Raw genomic sequence first — 19961 nt, forward strand, 5'->3', positions numbered from 1 at the left:
AGCAGAGCTGGTTCACAGCAGGAAAACCTGCAGATGGATGGAAAAACTCAGTCTGATCAGAAAATATCACGAAACCAAGAAAACAGACTCAGAGTCGAGTTCGAAGAGTTCAACCTTTATTTATTTACACTTGACGTAAACGATGTTCGACACATGAAGTCGTGTGAAATTGTTGTTTTCGTGTGTGAAGTTTAAAGTGTCACAAGCTGGAACCTGGTTTGTCCTGAGCTGGAAGCCGCGGCGGCGTCTTGTGTGCCAACGTGTCTGTGTCTTGTGTAACATGTTATTGTTGGTGTCTCGGTCCTTCACCGTCTCTGTGGCGAGCGTCCTAATGAACCTGAGAGACGAGTGCGAACGCTTCACATGTTAATGAGCTGAGTGTGATTAGCATTTGTGAGAGGAAGCAGCAGAAATGTTCTTTTATCCAAATTCATGCTGCTGATGGTGCTGATGGTGCTGATGCTGCTGATGCTGCTGATGGTGCTGATGGACGTATGTCTCATACATTATTCATCACATGGACGATTTCACTCACATTAATGCTGATTTCATTCATCTGAGACACAAACTGTTTTATTCACGTTTGTTTTGCACCAATAAGAAACCTGGAGGATTCATTTCAATAATAGAATTTATAATTATACTGAACACATGAAAACATGCTAATGAGACACACACACACACACACACACACACACACATTTCATTTGTTTTCTAATGGACCACAGACTCAAACATCATCAGCTCAGACTGAAACTGACGTGAGACACAGGAGGGAAAAGTTCAGTCTGACACGTGAACGTGTGATGAATGGATGAAGGAAAACTCTGCCGCTGTTTGACGTTTGAAGGTTTTCGTTGGTTTCTTTGTGTAAGATCAGGAGGAGGTGATCACATGACTTTCTGTTTATACTGAGCTGCTGCCGTTCATCAGGCGGAAACAGAGGAAGCTGCTCAGACTGTTAAAGCAGGTTTTATTCTGAAAAGTCACATCCTGTTTTGGTTCAGTCTCACAAACTTCATCAGAACATCATCTCACAGCAAGTGTGTGTGTGTGTGTGTGTGTGTGTGTGAGTGTGTGTGTGTGTGTGTGTGTGTCGTTGTGATTGAATCCTGCTGCCACACAAAATGATCAAACTCATTTATTTCAGATTCGATTTTTTGCTTTGACATAAATTTGATCAGTTGTTGTTTGATCTCAGTCTGAAGTCGCTCAGCTGATGGACGGACGGTGGACAGACGGTGGACAGATGGCACGCTGCTCCGCTGGGACGCCGCTTCGTGTCATTTCCTTCCGATGCCATACGGGTCGGTGGTGGCTCCGTCAGCCTTCTCGTCCCCGACCTGCAGAGACGAGCCGAGGTTCGCCGTGAGACAGGTGGACAGGACGCACCCTTGCAGTCTGATTCTTCTGAAGCTGAAAGTGAAACAGGTAAGACAGACACCTCAGGTGAGACTCTGATGGTAATGAATAAATAAAGATAATGTGACAAGTACTGAAAGACTGATTTGGGATGTTTGGGGACGTGGACTCATCACCGCAAGTTCTAATGTCCTGTGTCCTGACAGAGTGTTGACATTATGAAGAGGACGACAAAGCTGGAAAACAAACTGAGTTCTGACTTTAAAGAATCAGAGATGAATTTACTCACACAGACGGATTTAAATCTGTGTCGTTCGTCCTGCTGCTCCCTGGGACGTCTCTGAGGACAAAAATGAAATTGATTGAAACTGAATCTAACAAACTTTTCTCCGTTTCTGAGTCTGTTCATCAGCTTTAAACCAAAACTCAGTTCGACCCGTTCAAAGCTTCAGGTTTAGTTTTTCTCACCTGAAGTGAAGACGGTCACAGTCGGTCCTGTCCATGCACCCTACTCCTGCTCCTGCTCTTGCTGCTCCTGCCCTTCCTGCTCTTGCTCCTGCTCCTGCTGCTCCTGCTCCTCCTGCCCCTCCTGCTCTTGCTCCTGCTCCTCCTGCTCCTCCTGCTCCTCCTGCTTCTCCTGCTCCTGCTCCTGCTGCTCCTCCTGCTCCTCCTGCTCCTCCTGTTCCTCCTGCTCCTCCTGCTTCTCCTGCTCCTGCTGCTCCTGCTGCTCCTGCTCCTCCTCCTCCTGCTCTTGCTCCTGCTCCTGCTCCTGCTCCTCCTGCTCCTGCTCCTCCTGCTCCTCCTGCCTCGGCTGTTCGTGTGTGTGCTCTGTGATCTTGAAATGAAAAACTTTTTTCTACGTCAGTGTGAAGAACAAAACTCTGAACCCTAACTCTGGAATCATGAGATTTATTTCTGTAGGATCCGAGTTTAACACGTCCAACACTGAAATCTCATAAAAATGTTCCTGTTCCTGTTTTTTTAGACTTTTATACAAAATCTTTTAATCACCAAATATTCACAGATCATGTATGAAACAGTGCGATCAGTCCTCATCACTGATGGCAACAGGGAGAGAGCTAACGAGCTTAACACCTATTTCAACAGGTTTAGCTCCCAGACCACCCCTGTCTCCTCTATCCCTCCCCCGTCCCCACCACACCTCCCCCCTCCCACTCCAATGCCTTCTCAGCTCCCTCCTCCTCCTCCCACGGTGAGCCCACCTGACCAGACTTTGGGACCACAGCTTACCACCCCTCCCCCCACAATACCTTCCCCTCCCCCCTCCCCCTTCCCCCTTTGTCTGACTGTGACGACCTGCCAGGTGAGGAGAGAGCTGGAGAAGCTCAAACAACACAAGGCTGCAGGCCCTGATGGCATCAGCCCCAGGACTCTTAGGACCTGTGCCAGCCAGCTGTCTGCTGTTCTCCAGCATCTCTTCAACCTGAGCCTCAGCTTGGAGAGGGTACCGCTTCTCTGGAAGACCTCCTGCCTGGTTCCTGTACCCAAGAAGTCATCTCCATCTGGCCTCAGTGATTACCGTCCAGTTGCCCTCACATCCCATGTGATGAAGGTGCTGGAGAGGTTGGTGTTGGCTCACCTGAGGCCGCGGGTGAGGTCTTCTCTGGACCCTCTGCAGTTTGCCTACCAGCCATGTCTGGGGGTGGATGATGCCGTCATCTATCTGCTGCAGCGAGCTCACTCACACCTGGATGGTGGTGGAGGCACGGTGAGAATCACATTCTTTGATTTCTCCAGTGCCTTCAACACCATCCAGCCTCCATTACTGGGTGATAAGCTGCGGCTGATGGGTGCTGGTGGGTCCATTGTCTCCTGGATCACTGATTACCTGACAGACAGGCCACAGTTCGTCCGGCTGGGTAGTGTCCTGTCTGATGTGGTGATGAGTGGTGTAGGAGCCCCACAGGGCACTGTGCTTTCTCCGTTCCTGTTCACCTTATACACCTCTGACTTTCAGTACAACTCAGAGTCATGTCACTTACAGAAATTTTCTGATGACTCTGCAGTTGTGGGGTGTATAAGCGGGGGACGGGAGGAGGAGTACAGGGGGCTGGTGGACAGATTTGTGGAGTGGGCTGGAGGAAATCACCTGCTGCTTAATGTGGACAAGACCAGAGAGTTGGTGATTGACTTCAGGAGGAAGGGGACAGCCTCACAGCCCCTTTGCATCCTGGGTAAGGATGTGGAGGTGGTTGAGGAGTACAAGTACCTGGGAGTGACCATCGACAACAGACTGAGCTGGAAGACCAACAGCACAGCTGTGTACAAGAAGGCCTGCAGCAGACTCTACTTCCTGAGGAAGCTGAGGTCCTTCAATGTGTTCAGTAAGATGCTGGAGATCTTTTACCAGTCTGTGGTAGCCAGCACTCTGTTCTCCTCTGTGGTCTGCTGGGGGGGCAGCATTGCAGCCAGTGACGCCAACAGACTGAACAAACTGATCAGGAAGGCTGGCTCTGTCATTGGCTGCAGACAGGAGACTTTTGAAGCAGTGGTGGAGAGGAGGACACTGAACAAACTGTTATCCATCATGGATAACCCTGATCACCCTCTCCACCCTGTACTGGACAGACAACGGAGCGCCTTTTCCAAAAGGCTCCGACAGCTTCATTGTCAAAAGGACCGCTACAGGAAATCTTTCCTGCCTCATGCCATAAGACTGTTTAACACCTCATCACTGTGTCACAGATAACACTGCTGTACATGACAGATCTGACACAAGGTTCAGCTTCAACTGCACATTTTGTTTTTGTACTTAGATCTTATATTTCTATTCAAATGGCACACTTCCTTTTTTACTCTTATTTTAAATTCCTATTTCTGTAAATAATGTCTATATTGTTTATTTTTACCATTAGAGGTTTATATTTGGAGGCCGAGTGCCTGTGTATTGCTGCTGTGATAGTGAAATTTCCCAACTTGGGATGAATAAAGTATTTCTATTCTATTCTATTCTATTCTATCAGGAGCAGAGTTTCTCTGTGACCGTCCACAGTTCAGACGGTTTCCAGTGACTGTCCGAGCTCGTTGGCTCGTTTGGTTTAACCCTCCATGTTCGCTCCTTCTTTCAGACTCACCTGGTGGAGTTTCCCTCTCTGCTGTCCAACAGGTGAGGACTCCCCGTGTCCCCGTCCTCATGTCTTCAGACAGGAAAGAGACTCAGTGACTGAGAATCCTCTTTAACTTCACATCACTGAACGCTGCAGGTGTGAGTTCAGTCTGTTTCTTACCTGGAGTGGTTGGATGAATGAGGAAGAGGACCAGCAGACACAGAAGCCATCATCACCATCACCATCATCATCATCCTTATCATCCTCATCAGAGCTACAGGCCGAGCAGACTTCACTGAATGTGAACAGGCAGAGAGAGAGAGAGGTGGGCTGTCACTGTATTTATATCATCAGCAGATCTGAGGTCAGTGTTTACACACCACAGCTCAAACACAATCAGTGTCGCCCGGCGTCGGCTGAAGGTCGGCTGAAGGTCAGCTGACCTCGGTGCTGTTACTGTTGCTATCAGCAGCTTGGTGAGAACAGCCCTGATCTCTGATCAGTTTGTTGGTTTATCAGATAAGATGATGTCATCATGGCGTCAGCACAGACACGAGAACAGTGTGAACAGTTCACTGAACAGAGAACAGTGAACAGTGTGTGTGTGTGTGTGTGTGTGTGTGCATGCATGTGCATGATGATACGGGTGATGAGTGTGTGTGTGTACATAAAGTGCAGGGGTCATGTTTTCATACATCTGTTTGTTTGTTTGTTTGTTTGCAGAGTGATCATCATCCTGACTGAACTGATTCTCTGAGGCTGTAAATCACAGATCAACAAACTGTCTGCAGAAACACAACAACAACGTAAACAACAAATTCTTCGCATGTTTGAAACGTGAAATCAAATGAACTCAGAGCTTCACACCAACAGGATCATTTATTTTCCAACATGTTAAACATTTGAAGAAACACAGACTTGTCACTGCTTCCACCACAAGCCATTTCCAGCAGAGGAAGGAAGATGTTTGTCAGACTCAGTCACATGAAAACTGAAACTTCCTCTTCTTCTTCCTGAAAACTGTTTTTACTGAAAATTCAAGCACAATGACAACAACACAACAACACAACGATGCAGAGAGGAATGAAAGCGTACAGATGATCAATTACTGATACACACTCCACCATCACTGTGCAGGAAAACAACGCGTCAGGGACGTTTCTATTCATCACACACGGTGCAGACGTGATATGTGTTTGAACAGTTTGTTTTTTATCGGAAGTCGTCGGCGGAGAACATGCCCTTGGCTCGGCGCAGGATGGAGTCCTTGGACGCATCGTACGGATGCTCTTTGGACGGGATCTCCAGCACCGCTGGAATCGACTGCATGTGGGCGTCGATGGCGTGACGGATCATCTCAGCGATAAACTGGTTAATCAGGATGATGCCGATGTCGTTACGAGCCAAGAAGCTCCTGCAGAGAGGGAGGAGGAGGACTGTTAAACTGACAAACACCAAACTCCATTCACATTTCTCTCAATTTAACAGTCCCACTAATAAAGGGAAGTCTGCACTTAGTAAAATAAAAGTCAAGATATTTCATAAATTAATAGGAGCTACTGGTGAACTACTACAAAAATGTTTTCAACATCTATATCATATTAATATCTAAGCAGAACTTTAAACTGATTTCTGAATGCAGTTTGTTTGTTCCAGGAGACATCCAACTTCAAATTACACCCAACAGAACTCTATTCAAATTTCTACTCATTTAATATTCCTGTTGACACTGGTAAATTTAAAGAAAACTTTAAAGACTGTGACTGTTAGATGGAGTTTGGATTTAGTTTAAAGGTTAATTTAATCACGTTTAATGGCTAAAATCCATTTACTTTTACATCCAAATAACGGTCCGTTTGATGCTGGATAATTGTGAGTCCAGAATTTAGAAAATCACTAAAAAGGTTTCACTTGATCAGTTTCTGCTGCTTTCTGGATTATTCATGTACCGAGATGAGATTTGGCCTCTGATGTTTAGATACACGATCACCCACAGAAATCAACTCACTGAAAGATGAGCAACACTTTAAATCGCCTGATTTATGGATGGAGTTTGGTGCATCGGCCCTTAGTAAACCGTTCTTACTTGAAGGTCTCCTCGATCTCTGTGATGCTCGTGTCCTTCTCCACCACCAAGAAATTCGGTTTTCGGTTCTTGTTGAGTTCACCGATCCCACCGAGCAGGAAGCCGGTGCACGTGTCCTCATCACCGATAACGGCGATCAGTTTCCCGCGGCCGGCCATCCCGGAGCGTTCAAATACTACGATTAAACCGAGAAAGGATCAAATAATTTAGCTTCTTTGACTGACAGATCGTACGGGTCATGTGAGAGAGTCAGCTGACTTCAACTTCCGGTTTAATCACAGAGGTTGGCGCCCCCTGCTGCCCGGATGAAAAACCATGTTTGAAAAAAAATCTAAAAATAAAACCGGTGGTTTTAAATTAAACTTCAGCTGGGAGCACACGTCCTTTCATATTATTTTGACGTTGTTTTGTTATAGTTTTAAATGGAATAAATCAAATTAAAACTAGCTAACGCTCACGTTGCCTTCAGATACTCTCTGTAAATCTCTCTTCAAATGTTTACGAGTCACAGATTCAGGTTTGAGGTTTGGTCGGACAACTTTTTCTCTGTAACGAAAACCGAGTGATGAACAGTGTCATTCACCACACGTAGCCCAGCCATCGCGCTTTTACGTTCTGTTATGTTACTGAGACGTTTCACGTTTTCAAGTATAGCACTTTAAAAAGCACAGACAGTAAAGACAGTATGCGTATACACAAACAGGCAGGAAAACACATGTGAAGCACAGTTGAAAAGCCAAAGAATCAGAAATAAAAAATAAAACAGGTTAAACATACGTGTGAAGATAAATATTCTTAAAATGTATTGATGATGAATCAGTTAAATTTTCACTGCTGCTGTTGGTTTGGTATTTTCCAACAGTACGTGAAAGCCTCACAGGTCATGTGAAAAAGCACAAGAAAGACGGAAGTGCATCTGAACTGCGACCTGTCAAATCAGGAGAATGGTGAGCGTGACAGTTTAACATTTGCCTTTTCCTTTTTTATACTTCCATCATCATTATAAAGTTATTTAACTCTCACTTTGACGATTACAGCTTACTCGGATAAGCCTATTAGCAGTTAGCCTGTTAGCATCACCTCACCCTGTCTCTGTGTCCTCAGACAACAGCAGCTCTGACTGCGGGTCTGGAGCGGATCCCGGACCAGCTCGGGTACCTGGTCATCAGTGAGGACGGGGTTCTGGCTGTGAGTGTTTTGTCTTTTCACAGTACGCTGAGCAAGGATTACTGTTATTCGACGAAACTCCGTTTACATTTCTTTCAATTTAACATTCCCGTTGATAGTCATAACCGTTCACTCCATGTAACACAGATAACGATGCCTTATGAAACTCACAGGAGCTACGGGCTTATTTGAGATTGTTTATGTCCCTTTTTGATACTTGTTGCCTGATGATTAAAACATTCTCAGTTAAATTCTGAAAGTAAGTAACAGAAAAGGAAAAGTTAAATTGCTGGATGTTTTAATGGAGTTCGGTGCGAGATCATAGGAAGGCAAACTTTGCAACTATTAACACAGAAACCAAACCTGATTAAAATATCTATTAGTTTAAATCGTGTTGATGCTGGTAAATTTGCATTTGATGGAACAACAGTAGGCAGCTGATGAAGTGACAGGCGACACTGGTGAATTCAGGATTGATTGTTTATTAATGTTTGGTGAGTATTGATAATATTTTCAGTTAAGACTTCAGGAATTAAGAGATATAAACATGTTCAAATTCTTGATTTCTGAAGTAGTTTGGGGTTTTTTTTAGTTACAGCAGAGAAAACTCATCTACAACTACTCCATTTCTTTAATGGAGTCTGGTATTGGAATTTGTTATTGTTGAAAACATGGAGAAGTCAGCTGCTATAAAATTACTAAGAGGTTTCATGGACATTAACAGATGAGAAAATGTTAAAGTGTTGGAACTTTGAATGGACCTTTGACCCCTGTGTCTCCATCTGTTCAGTCTGCAGGTGAGCTGGAGAACGATGAACACACAGCAGGTGTGATGATGGAGATGGTTCGAACAGCGAGTCGCTTCAGGTTACCTGGATCAGCTGATCCGCCCTTCAAACGCATGTCAGGTATCACACACACTGGACTCGATCTGTTTTCCTCATATTTTCTGGTTTTCATGATGCTCCAGTCATCCTGTGTGAAACTGAAGGAAACCCTCTCACCTGGACACACTGGTGGTCATGTCTTTTCTGTCCTCAGTGATTCTGGAGGACTTCGTTTACACGGTGACGGTTTCTGGTCAGAAGGTTTTCGTGGTCAAACGTCAGAACAACCAGCAGGAACCAATCAGTGTTTAACAGACTGAGATCAGGTGGTCAGGAGAGGATGATGATGATGATGATGATGATGATGAAGATGAAGATGAAGATGAAGGTCAGCAGTCCGCCCGTCACAGTGATCTGCAGATGATTCCTCATCAGTTGAACTGTTGTTTTTGTTGTATTGAACGTGTCTGAATAAAATAATGTAGGATGTTTTATCTTTGTGTCTCGTTTCTTTCTGAATAAAACAAAAGATTTGGACTCAGTGATTACATCCAGCTGCAGCACATGGGCCTCACACAGGAAGCAGTCCCAGCAGAGGGTGGGGAGACGGTGAGTGACTTCATTAACTTGAAATCTGAAAGTGAAAGAAATAAACATGTTTCATAAGATTATTACTGATTATTCAGATCCTTTGCTGCTGGAGTTCGAACCGTGGGACCTCTTAGAAGAGAGGTCCACATGAAGAGGGACGTTTATACACTGGGGACGGGTGTACCAGAGTCCGTTTGAAAAATTGATAATTTAAAAACCTATCAGTTCTTTGGTTTAACTTTCCAAACGTAGAGACGGCGCACAGCTGTGACCTGCTGCATACTGGGAGTCGGGGGTCCGAGGTGGACTATGGTTTTATTGTTGCAGTGGCGCCTGCTGTCCAGCGGAGGTCTCCCGCGCCACGCTGTGCTCTCCGTCGGCACTCGTACCCGTTCATGTGATGGAGGATCGGAGGAGGACCGATGGAGGTTTCGGCGTTCTGATCCGGTCGTCATGAACCCGTTTGACGGCTCCGGTTCTCCCCGATATGAGGAGGCAGCGGACAGCGGGGACAGCCGTTGTCCGTGGTCCCGCTTCGCCTCCTGGTTGGAGTGTGTGTGTGTCGTTACCTTTGACTTGGAGCTCGGACAAGCCATAGAGGTACGGTGTTAGCTTAGCATCGTTAGCATCATTTATCATCAGGGTGAAGGATTCGGTAAATGTTCAGTAAGCGACCAGAACGGAGACGGTTCAGATGCCGAGGCGGGACTCACTCTCCGTTAAACACCCGTGTTAACCGAATCTGTGGGGTTGTGTACTGTGTTGGGGACAGGTGAACCAAACTCCGTTTAAATCACTGACAATTCTTTGGTTTAACTTTCCAAAGGCGCCCTTTCTATAGAGTGACTGAAATGAAAAAGATGTATAATAATCTAAATGGATTGTTGATGAGTTCGGCACGCGTCAGTATACCAAACTACATTAATCTGTCTGAAATTTAATTCATTTCTCACATCACCCACTAAACATTAGACGTCTGATGGACGTGCAGATCGTGTCTATATTGCGTCCGTCGGTCCATGACCAGTTCTGGACATTTACACGACGTGCAAACTAGGTCCGATATTTGGACGTCTAACCACTTGGACGTCAATATGCAGTTCAACATTTGAATGTCGGACTAAGTAACTTTTTTGGACGTCACGTGGACGTCTAAGACAGGTGGAGGAAATTGACATTATTAATGAATGTAATTTTTTAAATGACAAATATCAACATTGTTGTTATCAACATGATTAATGAATACGATTATAGATTATTTGTGATTAAACATTGTTAGTAATTATTTATTTATTATTTGTTTATGTTTTTATTCATATATTTATATGGAAATGCAACTTGTTGGAAATTAAGCTTCAGAAAATAATTTCATGGTATAGGAGCCTTGTTTTTATAACTCTTATGATGTCAACCAGTTAACGCCACTCTGATTGGCTGAGGCAGCATGTCGTCATAAGCCAACCAGTAAACGGCATCCTGATTGGCCGAGGCAACACGCCAAGCTTTTGGCGCGATTCTTTGAATTCCATCAACCTTCTCTCAGTCTGGTTTCATCTCTGTGGAAGCAAGTCGCCGCTCGGCTCCGTTCAGCGTACATCAAGAATCACCGTTTTCCACTAAGTTGAAAGTAAGTTGGTCATGTTTGTTCATTTTATGTTCATGTATGTATTTATAGGGTAAGCTGTTCTAGCTTTGTTGTTTTAAACTACCTAAAACTGCTGTGGCTACAATTGGCATTGCATGTTATCGTATCAGCTAACGTTAGCTAAACATTGGCCATAGTTTAAATGGAATTGGAATTACTTTTGAAAACGACTGTGCCTAAAAATATTCACGTTAGCCGAAGGATTAACGTGAACAAGCATTGTTAAGTCGCTAAGTCACTGCTCACTAACCAGAGCTAGGCTGGTAGCTAGCCTAAGCTAAATTCGCTAAGCTAGCGAAAAGAACAAGCTGCGAACTTTATATCTAGCGGCTCCCTCACGGCGGGGATTGCTTTTTACATGCTAGCGAGCCACGAAGATATCGGCAGATGGTGATGTAGATGTATTCATATGGGGACTTGGTGTACGTGTGCTGTCTTTAAAGGTTAAAAGTAATATTTAAAGTTCATAAGTTAAGAGTGTTAAAAAGAATAAAAATGTAAAATGTGTATTTTCCTTTGGTTCATGGAAATTGTATCAGAGTGAGTGTTCTGTACTTTTCTTAGTTTTTGGAAACGGCGACAGAGTGAGCGCTCTTTCTGTTAATGTTCCAATTCGCATGTTGGCCGCTCCGCTCCGGTTCTTCAGTCAGTGAGTTCGGTCAGTAACACAGAGATTAGCTCGTAAAGTTGAACGTGGTTGCACGCGTTTCAGCCAGGGAACGTACAGTCTGTAAGTATTGTGTGCGTGTAGTTTTCAAAGTGGTATGTTTATTGTGTTGTTGTGTTAGCATTGTTTAGTGGAGTTTGTGTTTTTATGTAGTCACCGTATTTTTGCGTAAGGGTACGCGTGGTGAGAGCAGTACGGTATGACTGCAGATTTCCTTTACATATTTCTAATAATTTTTCTTTTTCTGCTCGTGCAGTTGGATTAATGAAATTTGATGACACAGAGGATGAAGCAAAGGATCGCAGAGAGGTGGAGGTGGAGGATACACAGCAGTCACTCAGGACTGATTATCCATTGTGGAGAATGTTGTCACAGCCTTTGTACATTGTCTTCTTTTCTGTATTCAGTATAATTGGGTCTGGTTGGATTTTACCTCAAAACACATTATTTAGCACTTTAATTTTTATTGTTTTAAATTTCTGTTGTTGTATATGTATGTTTATTTGTTGTGATACAGACCCAAACAAGGTGGGTGGTGTAATTTATTTTATTTTTATATTTATTTATTTTAATTTTTCTATTACTGGTAGTTATTGGCTATCACTTTCATTTAGTTTTGGCAGACAATCAAAAGTAAACATGTTTGCTTCAACTGATGAACACTGAAGCAATGTCCACATGCAAGCCATGAAATCATGTTCCTTGTTTTTACTGGTAGTTGTCAGGAAATTCAACAGAAGTCAAAAGCTTTATCAGTGACATGTTTGTGCCAGTGATTGACAAAAATAAAAATGGAAATAAATAAGTCGGGGTTGAGTTGTGTTTTATTGTAAACCTCCGTGTATAACTGTAGTCCCATGTGTTTCCAAAAGGTGGAGGACCCGTTTCCTGTACCAGTTAATTTTCCTGTTGCTTCGTTGGCTCGGCAGCAGGTTTAAACTGGAAATACTCAGGACTGATCGATTTATCGTTTTCTGATAGAAATTGCGATTTCAGACAACGCGATCATGTGATCGCCAAAGCTGCGGGTTTTTGCAGTGCTCCTGACTGACCCAGGATCTGCTGTGTCCACTATTTTCCACATACCTGCCGAGCTCACCGATCAGAAGCGGCATGCTGCTCGTGCACAGGTCAGGCTAACGCAGTCAGTATCGCCTGCTTCGCGTGCTGCTTCAGCGAAGCGGCTTCAGCTGGGGTCAGGGAGGGTCAGGGGGAGTGTCTCTGCTGTTCACTGGATGAGTGAGTGAATGTGAGGATGAATTATTACATGAACAGTTTGGATTTTGCTGCGGTGACGGTGTCTGTGATGATTCAGGAGCATTGAGTGATTTTCCAGTGTTGAGGAGGAAGGTGTAAAATTCAGTGACTAACTTTGTCCTTTCTGGGATTTTAGCTGGTTTATCCCGTGGATGTGAAACTCACTGAGAAAGAGGTAAATGTCCACCTTTCTGATTCTCACTGTGACTGATTCTCACTTTATTCCTCGTTTTATTGTTAACGTTTGTGGTGGTTTGTTGTCAGAAAACCAGCATCTGCTACCTGTCCTTCCCTGACTCGTACTCAGGTAAACCTGGCCATCCAATAATGCTCAGCAGTGCCATAGATAAGAGATCAGAGGTCACAGGAGCTGTCTGTTTTTTCCCAGGATGCATCGGAGACACTCAGTTCAGCTTCAGGTTGCGTCAGTCGGTCGGTCGCAGAGCTTCGAGGTTCAGAGATGATGTTTACGAGCGAGACGCCCCCGTCGCTCTGCAGGTGAGCTCACACAGGAATCGCACAGGTGCTGAGTTTTACCTGATCACAGCGACGGAGCTTTAAACATATGCCTCTGTTTGAAAGCTAAGAAAGCCAGTGTTCGATGTTTCTGACTGACTGACTGATGGGGTCAGAGGTCACTCAGCTGCTGTAAAGAGGTGAAACACTGAAGGAGCAACAATCAGAGTAGGGGTGTGCGATATGACGATATTAGATCATGTTGACGATCTGCCAGAGGAGAGAGATCGTATTATCGTCTATAGGGCACATTCTATTAATTGCAGCTCTATGCTTGCGCACAGAAGCACGAGAAGTTTTTTTTCCTTGGGCAACTAACAGCCCGCTTCACGTGAACATGACCAACCAATCATGGTGAAGTATGAGCAGTGCTGATGATGATTTTTTTTTTTTTTTTTTTACTAGCCTCGCTGTTTTGGTCAAGGTGTAGCGGGTAGCCATGGCCGACTACGAAAGTTAAAGCTTGGAGTTGGTCCCCAAAAAGTCCCCTCTTCAGTCGTATGGACAGTGTCGGGGAGTAACGGAGTTCATGTAACGGCGTTACCTACTCAGAATACGTAACGCCGTTTCTGTCTTGGCCAACGCATTCCTGTCCCGGCTCTGTTTTGCCGGCTGCGGCTCAAGCTCTCGCTCCTGCTGCTCCTCGTCCGACTCCATTCTGACCGACTGATCGGGCGAATAGCTCGTTTATTTCCGTCTGCTTTCGTGGAGCTGGGGCTTCTGGGAAACGCATCGGGTTGCCTTCGTTCATTTAGAGAATAAATATAAACTTGTGAAACAGAGAAGTATCGTCACGTAATCCATTGATTTCAACAATGTAACTGTATTCTGAATACTATATTTAAACTGTAACTGAAATGGAATACAGTTACTCAGAATGTGTATTCTGAATACATAACGCCGTTACACGTATTCCGTTACTACCCAACACTGCGTATGGAACTCGTTTGGGTTTTCTCCAAACGACAAAGCGCAACAACGAACCTCTTTAACCACCTGAAGAGGCAGCATCCGGAACAATCTGCTGAGAGCCAAGCAGCGAGGCCGACCACACATCAGCCAGTGGTAACGGCTAAAGACATTACACAGAAACAACCAACTATAACACAAGCCTTTGATAAAAGCAGGACATATGAGAGAAGAAGCAAACGGTGGAAAGAGGTGACTTTTTTGCCTTTATAATTAAGTTTTTACAAAGAAAATAGTTTGGTTCTAAATTAACTTCACTGTAAAAATGAACTGTGATAAAATCGTGATCTTACCATTAAAAAATCGTGATGTGATATTTTTGCCATATCGCCCACCCCTAAATCAGAGTCAGTGTTTCTTCGTCGTTCTTCATCAAACTGAGAGAAGAAATATTTTTTCAGTCAAAGTTTTTAAAGCAGTTTTCAAAGAAAAGTTTCACTTCCTGTCGCTTCGTCCGTAAACCCACACTTTGTCCTCTCTCCTCAGAGGGAAGCGTCCCATTTCTTTGGTTATGTCTACTTCAGACAAGTGAAGGACGTCTCAGTGAAGAGAGGATATTTCCAGAAGGTGAGGGTCACCTGTACTCACCTTGTCGCAGTCTAAACACCTGCTCATGGTCTAACACCTGATCACCTCAGTTCAGATATCTGTGATCAGATAAACCAGACTCGGCTCAGACTTTTCACAATAAGAGCTCCTTTGCTGAGCCCTCTATTCACACCTGCTCAGTTTGATTGACAGCTGTGGGATCATGGGACTGAGTGAGATAGATCTGATCATGTAACTGTCTCCCTTTCAGTCTCTGGTGTTGGTGTCCAGGTTGCCGTACACTCACCTGTTCCACTCACTGCTGCAGATCATTGCACCTGAGTTCTTTGAGAAGCTGGAGCCCTGCCTCGAAGCAGGTGATGATGTCATGCTTACATCATTACCACAGACCAATCACTGCAGACACCTAACTTTTACTCGCCCTCACAGTTTGTAACGAGATTGACCAGTGGCCTTCACCCGTACCTGGGCTGACCCTCAATCTGCCTGTGATGGGCGTGGTCTTACAGGTGAGGTGGGGGGTGTCTTCTTACAGGACCATTGTGGATTTGAGCTGCTTTAAAAAAAACAAATCTCACAAAATGATAAACAAATAAATAAACATTAGTGTAACGAGTGGGTTAACATGTCAAAGATCAAAGTGGTTAGTTAGTGTGGTGTTGGTGTGATGTTGGTGTCGTTGGCACAGAGTCATCAGTTTCTGCTGCTGAGACTGAAAGTTCAGGCTAAAACAACGTTTCCTGTTTGTGGTTTCATGAACCGGTTTTTATTTTCCAGGTGAGGATTCCCTCCAAAACTGACAAACCAGGAGGAAGTCCCATCAGGCAGACAGCTAAGGAGGTCAGAGAGCGGGTCTTAGTCCTTCGTTTGCTCCGAGTTTCTGTCATGAAGGTCGATCACGATGTTTTTCTCTCCTCAGAACCTCCTGCCGGCTCCGACTCTGCTGCCCACCATCCACGAGTTGGACCTCTTCAAGTCAGACTCAGTCCTTCCTGCTGATGTTAAAGCTCTGAGCCTGATTCAGTTTTAGTTTTTTTAGATTTTATTAATCATCAGGTCATGTGACCATTCTGAGATGTCTGGTTTTTGTTCATTGTTTTTACTGACTGAACTCTGCAGCAGCCAAACGTGACCTCTGACCTCTGCCCAGGTGTTTCCAGTCGGTGCTGATCCACCTGCAGATGCTTTGGGAGCTCGTGTTGCTCGGGGAACCGGTGGTTGTCATGGCGCCGTCTCCCTCCGTCTCTTCGGAAACCGTGCTGGCTCTGGTCAGGTAACCGGACGGCCAACCCGAGTTCTGACTGTAAAATCTCACAGTGGTGTTTTCAAAATAAATGTCGACAGGAGGGATAGCTCGTGGCAGCCAACCAGAGAGCAGTGTTTGTTGTTGTTGCCGTAGTAACAAAGTGCTTCTCCTCAGCTCCATCAGCCCTCTGAAGTTCTGCTGTGACTTCCGTCCTTATTTCACCATCCACGACAGCGAGTTCAGAGAGTACACTACCAGGACACAGGCCCCGTGAGTGACCGGCGCTCACCTGAGTTTACCTGTCTGTCTGATCTCACCTGAGTTTACCTGTCTGTCTGATCTCACCCGAGTTTACCTGTCTGTCTGAACTTACCTGACTTTACCTCTGTCTGAGCTCACCTGAGTTTAACTGTCTGTCTGAGCTCACCTGAGTTTACCTGTCTGTCTGCTCTCACCTGAGTTTACCTGTCTGTCTGATCTCACCCGAGTTTACCTGTCTGTCTGATCTCACCCGAGTTTACCTGTCTGTCTGAACTTACCTGACTTTACCTCTGTCTGATCTCACCTGAGTTTAACTGTCTGTCTGAGCTCACCTGAGTTTACCTGTCTGTCTGCTCTCACCTGAGTTTACCTGTCTGTCTGATCTCACCCGAGTTTACCTGTCTGTCTGAACTTACCTGAGTTTACCTGTCTGATCTCACCTGAGTTTAACTGTCTGTCTGAGCTCACCTGAGTTTACCTGTCTGTCTGATCTCACCTGAGTTTACCTGTGTCTGATCTCACCTGAGTTTACCTCTCTGTCTGATCTCACCTGAGTTTACCTGTCTGTCTGCTGTCACCTGAGTTTACCTGTCTGTCTGATCTCACCTGAGTTTACCTCTCTGTCTGAGCTCACCTGAGTTTACCTGTCTGTCTGATCTCACCTGAGTTTACCTGTCTGTCTGAACTCACCTGTCCTGTCTCTGTCAGACCTAACGTGGTTCTGGGAGTCACCAACCCGTTCTTCATTAAGACTTTCCAGTCGTGGCCTCACATCATCAGACTGGGAGAGATCAGGATGGCAGGTATTTCCTCTGCTTTTTTTATTATTTAATGTTTGTGTTTTGTCCGGAGTTGATTCAGAGCAGTGAAGGAGCAGAGTCAGTGTTTCCCACCAGCGTCTGCTCAGAGCTGCAGAGTGACGCTGACATATCCAGTCTGAACATACACAACACTCAGTGTGTGAAACTCCTGAAACAGTTTTCCTGACAGCTCACTGAGCTCCTGATCATCCGCTCACACAGACTGACAACAGCAAACTGAATCACATGATCAGAACTTTGAGTTTGACTGAAACACCTGAGTCAATAAAGGTTAGAAAGCTGATTCAAATCACTGATAATGATTTTAAGTTAAAAACCATGATTCCCTGAGAAATCAGCATGTGAGGATTGTTCTTGTTGTTGTTGTCGTTGTTGTTGTTGTTGCTGCTGTTGTTGTTGCAGCAGCTGCAGATCAGAGGAACGTGTTCTGGTGTGAAATCTGATTCCGCTCTGTGGACTCGGACTCGGTGCAGATTTAATTAAACGAATGACACGTCGTGTTCATGCGATCACTGAGGATATGAACTGATTATTACAGACACACCTGCATCGGTCTCATGTAAACTCGTCTTTCTGCTTCCAGGTGATTTACCTAAACAGGTGAAGGTGAAGAAGCTGTCCAAAATGAAGACACTCGACACCAAACCAGGTAAACTGATGAACCACGTCAAACCCACAGCAGCCAGAGTCGTTTTTAATAAAAGGTGTGACAGTGTTAAATGTTGTGTGTGTGTGTGTGTGTGTGTGTGTAGGGATCTACACAGCCTACAAGACATTTCTACATAAAGACAAGATCCTGATCAAACGGCTGCTGAAGGTGAACGAGCAGAACACCAGCACACCTGAGCTCATGACAACGTGAACCTGTTTAATGAGTGTGAGTTTCCGTCTCCATGTTCAGGGAATTCAGAGGAAGAGGCCTTCAGAGGTTCAGAGCGCCATCTTGAGGAGACACCTGTTAGAACTCACTCAGAGCTTCATCATCCCTCTGGTGAGAAATCAGCCAATCAGATCACTCGTGTGTCACCTGTTCACTACGTGTTGCTGGGTTTTGTCCTCGGGTTCATCTGAACTTGTGGACTTGGCGAGGAGACATTCGTCTTGCTGTCGCCGGCGTCTGCTCTGACAGTAAAGTTGGAATATTTAGAGAGAAGAGTCGGAAAGTTGTGACTTTTTAAAAATTGAAAATTATTTTGGTTTCAAGTAAAAGTCCAAACGTCCAATCACAGAGCAGGAAATCTCACCCTGCTGGCGTCAGTTTAACCCTGCGTTTTGTCTGTCAGGAGCGGTACATGGCAAGCCTGATGCCTTTGCAGAGGTCTGTGACGCCCTGGAAGGTAAACAGGAAGTGGATCGTCAGTGATGAAGTCACAGTGACATCATCCGTTTGGAGATGACGACTGAATCCTGTTTTCTTTGTTCAGACGCCGCCTCAGATTCGACCCTTCAGTCAGGACGAGTTCATGTCCACTCTGGATCACACCGGGCCTCAGCTCACCTCAGTGCTCAAAGGTGATTGGATGGGGCTGTACAGGTGAGTCACTCAGGTATCTGCGGCTCGTCGGCCTGTTTTATGGAAAACAGAATAAATCTGACATTTTCTTGACAGGAAGTTCTTCAGGTCTCCGAACTTTGACGGTTGGTATCGTCAGCGCCACAAAGAGATGACTCAGAAACTAGAGAGTCTTCACCTGGAGGTCATATGTGATGCAGTGAGTCACCTCATCTCACCCCACATCTGGACGCCGACAGTCAGACCGCTGAACAACGGACAACATCTGGATCCTCTAACCCTGATGTTCTGTCTCTGCAGGACCTGCTCGGCTGGACCAAAGACAAGTCGGAGGTGGAAATCGTGGATCTGATCCTGAAGCTCAGAGAGAAGCTGGTGAGTGATGAAGAGCTGCTCTGATCCACAAGAATTTCATAAAAACAAGCAGCGGCTGACAAATTAAGAAAAAAAAAGTTGTGATAAAGTTTTAGAAGAAAGACGACGTGGTTCCATCACTGACTCATTCAAACCTCATTTTCAAAGCCTACTTCCTACCTTTAAAATTGTCCCTAACAGACTGCTGTAGATGATTTCTGATGTCAGTCTTAACATGAAAGACAGGAAATGTGTTTCTGACTGTGCTTTTCAGATTAAAGCTCGTAGGCAGCAGCTGCAAGTGAAGGATGGAGTTTTGGACAAACTGGACACTTTTATAGGCTCGATCATCAGTTCACTGCCTGAAGACCTGCAGACTGTCCTGACACGTACCGACACACACACTGACACGCACCGACACACACGCTGACACGCACCGACACACACGCTGACACACGCACCGACACGCACACTGACACGCACCGACACGTACCGACACACACACTGACACGCACCGACACACGCACTGACACGCACCGACACACACGCTGACACACACTGACACACGCACCGACACACACACTGACACACACTGACACACGCACCGACACACACACTGACACGTACCGACACACACACTGACACGCACCGACACACACACTGACACGCACTGACACGCACCGACACGTACCGACACGCGCACCGACACACACGCTGACACACACTAACACACACTGAATGTACTGAGGGGAAAAATCATGTTTGTAATAGAACCAAATGTTAGTTATGTGAAAACGTTTGTCAGCTTCATGTTAAAATGAGAAAAGTCTCGACTAAAACTCACCAAGAGAAAAAAAAAAGTTTTCAGTAAAAAGCAATGTTGGAATTTTTTTCATTAAACTTTTCAAACTTTATTCTTGGAAAACAACTTTTCCATCCAGTTACAACTACAAATATGTTGATTTCCCTGGAGCCTGAAATCTCATGATGATTTAACTCCTGAAAAATCACGACTTTATTCTCCATTGACTATTTTTCAAAAATTTCCGTCTTAATTTCCTG

The 19961-nt window shown here is 45.0% G+C and overlaps 3 protein-coding genes across 5 annotated transcripts; 2 read left to right on the plus strand and 1 right to left on the minus strand.

The window, feature by feature from the left end:
* Window positions 1–5290: 5290 nt before the first annotated feature.
* atp6v1f (ATPase H+ transporting V1 subunit F) lies at window positions 5291–6769 on the minus strand. Its single transcript, XM_041030154.1, has 2 exons — window positions 6517–6769; window positions 5291–5844 (listed from the first exon to the last, which is right to left on the minus strand). Exons 1-2 carry the CDS (start codon window positions 6672–6674, stop codon window positions 5643–5645), a joined length of 360 nt encoding a protein of 119 aa, XP_040886088.1. The 5' UTR covers window positions 6675–6769; the 3' UTR covers window positions 5291–5642.
* Window positions 6770–7321: 552 nt separating this feature from the next.
* lamtor4 (late endosomal/lysosomal adaptor, MAPK and MTOR activator 4) lies at window positions 7322–9004 on the plus strand. The gene is made up of 4 exons (XM_041030155.1): window positions 7322–7463; window positions 7621–7704; window positions 8474–8591; window positions 8725–9004. Exons 1-4 carry the CDS (start codon window positions 7461–7463, stop codon window positions 8820–8822), a joined length of 303 nt encoding a protein of 100 aa, XP_040886089.1. The 5' UTR covers window positions 7322–7460; the 3' UTR covers window positions 8823–9004.
* A 39-nt stretch (window positions 9005–9043) lies between these two features.
* dennd6b (DENN/MADD domain containing 6B) lies at window positions 9044–19407 on the plus strand. 3 transcript variants are annotated; one of them, XM_041030151.1, is made up of 21 exons: window positions 9044–9119; window positions 9429–9701; window positions 12807–12845; window positions 12935–12977; window positions 13059–13168; window positions 14642–14722; window positions 14955–15060; window positions 15134–15213; window positions 15482–15544; window positions 15624–15679; window positions 15855–15977; window positions 16125–16220; window positions 16920–17014; window positions 17616–17681; window positions 17785–17849; window positions 17934–18023; window positions 18316–18369; window positions 18457–18566; window positions 18642–18744; window positions 18846–18920; window positions 19174–19407. In XM_041030151.1, the coding sequence occupies exons 1-21, from the start codon at window positions 9075–9077 to the stop codon at window positions 19327–19329; spliced, it is 1929 nt and encodes a 642-aa protein (XP_040886085.1). In that variant the 5' UTR covers window positions 9044–9074; the 3' UTR covers window positions 19330–19407. The 3 variants fall into 3 exon arrangements, with proteins under 3 accessions (XP_040886085.1, XP_040886087.1, XP_040886086.1); XM_041030153.1 differs by lacking the exon at window positions 9429–9701; XM_041030152.1 differs by lacking the exons at window positions 12807–12845; window positions 12935–12977; window positions 13059–13168.
* The last annotated feature ends 554 nt before the right edge of the window (window positions 19408–19961 follow it).

The sequence above is a fragment of the Toxotes jaculatrix genome, chromosome 22 (genome assembly GCF_017976425.1).
Source record: "Toxotes jaculatrix isolate fToxJac2 chromosome 22, fToxJac2.pri, whole genome shotgun sequence".
In the NCBI taxonomy this organism is placed as follows: Eukaryota; Metazoa; Chordata; class Actinopteri; family Toxotidae; genus Toxotes; species Toxotes jaculatrix.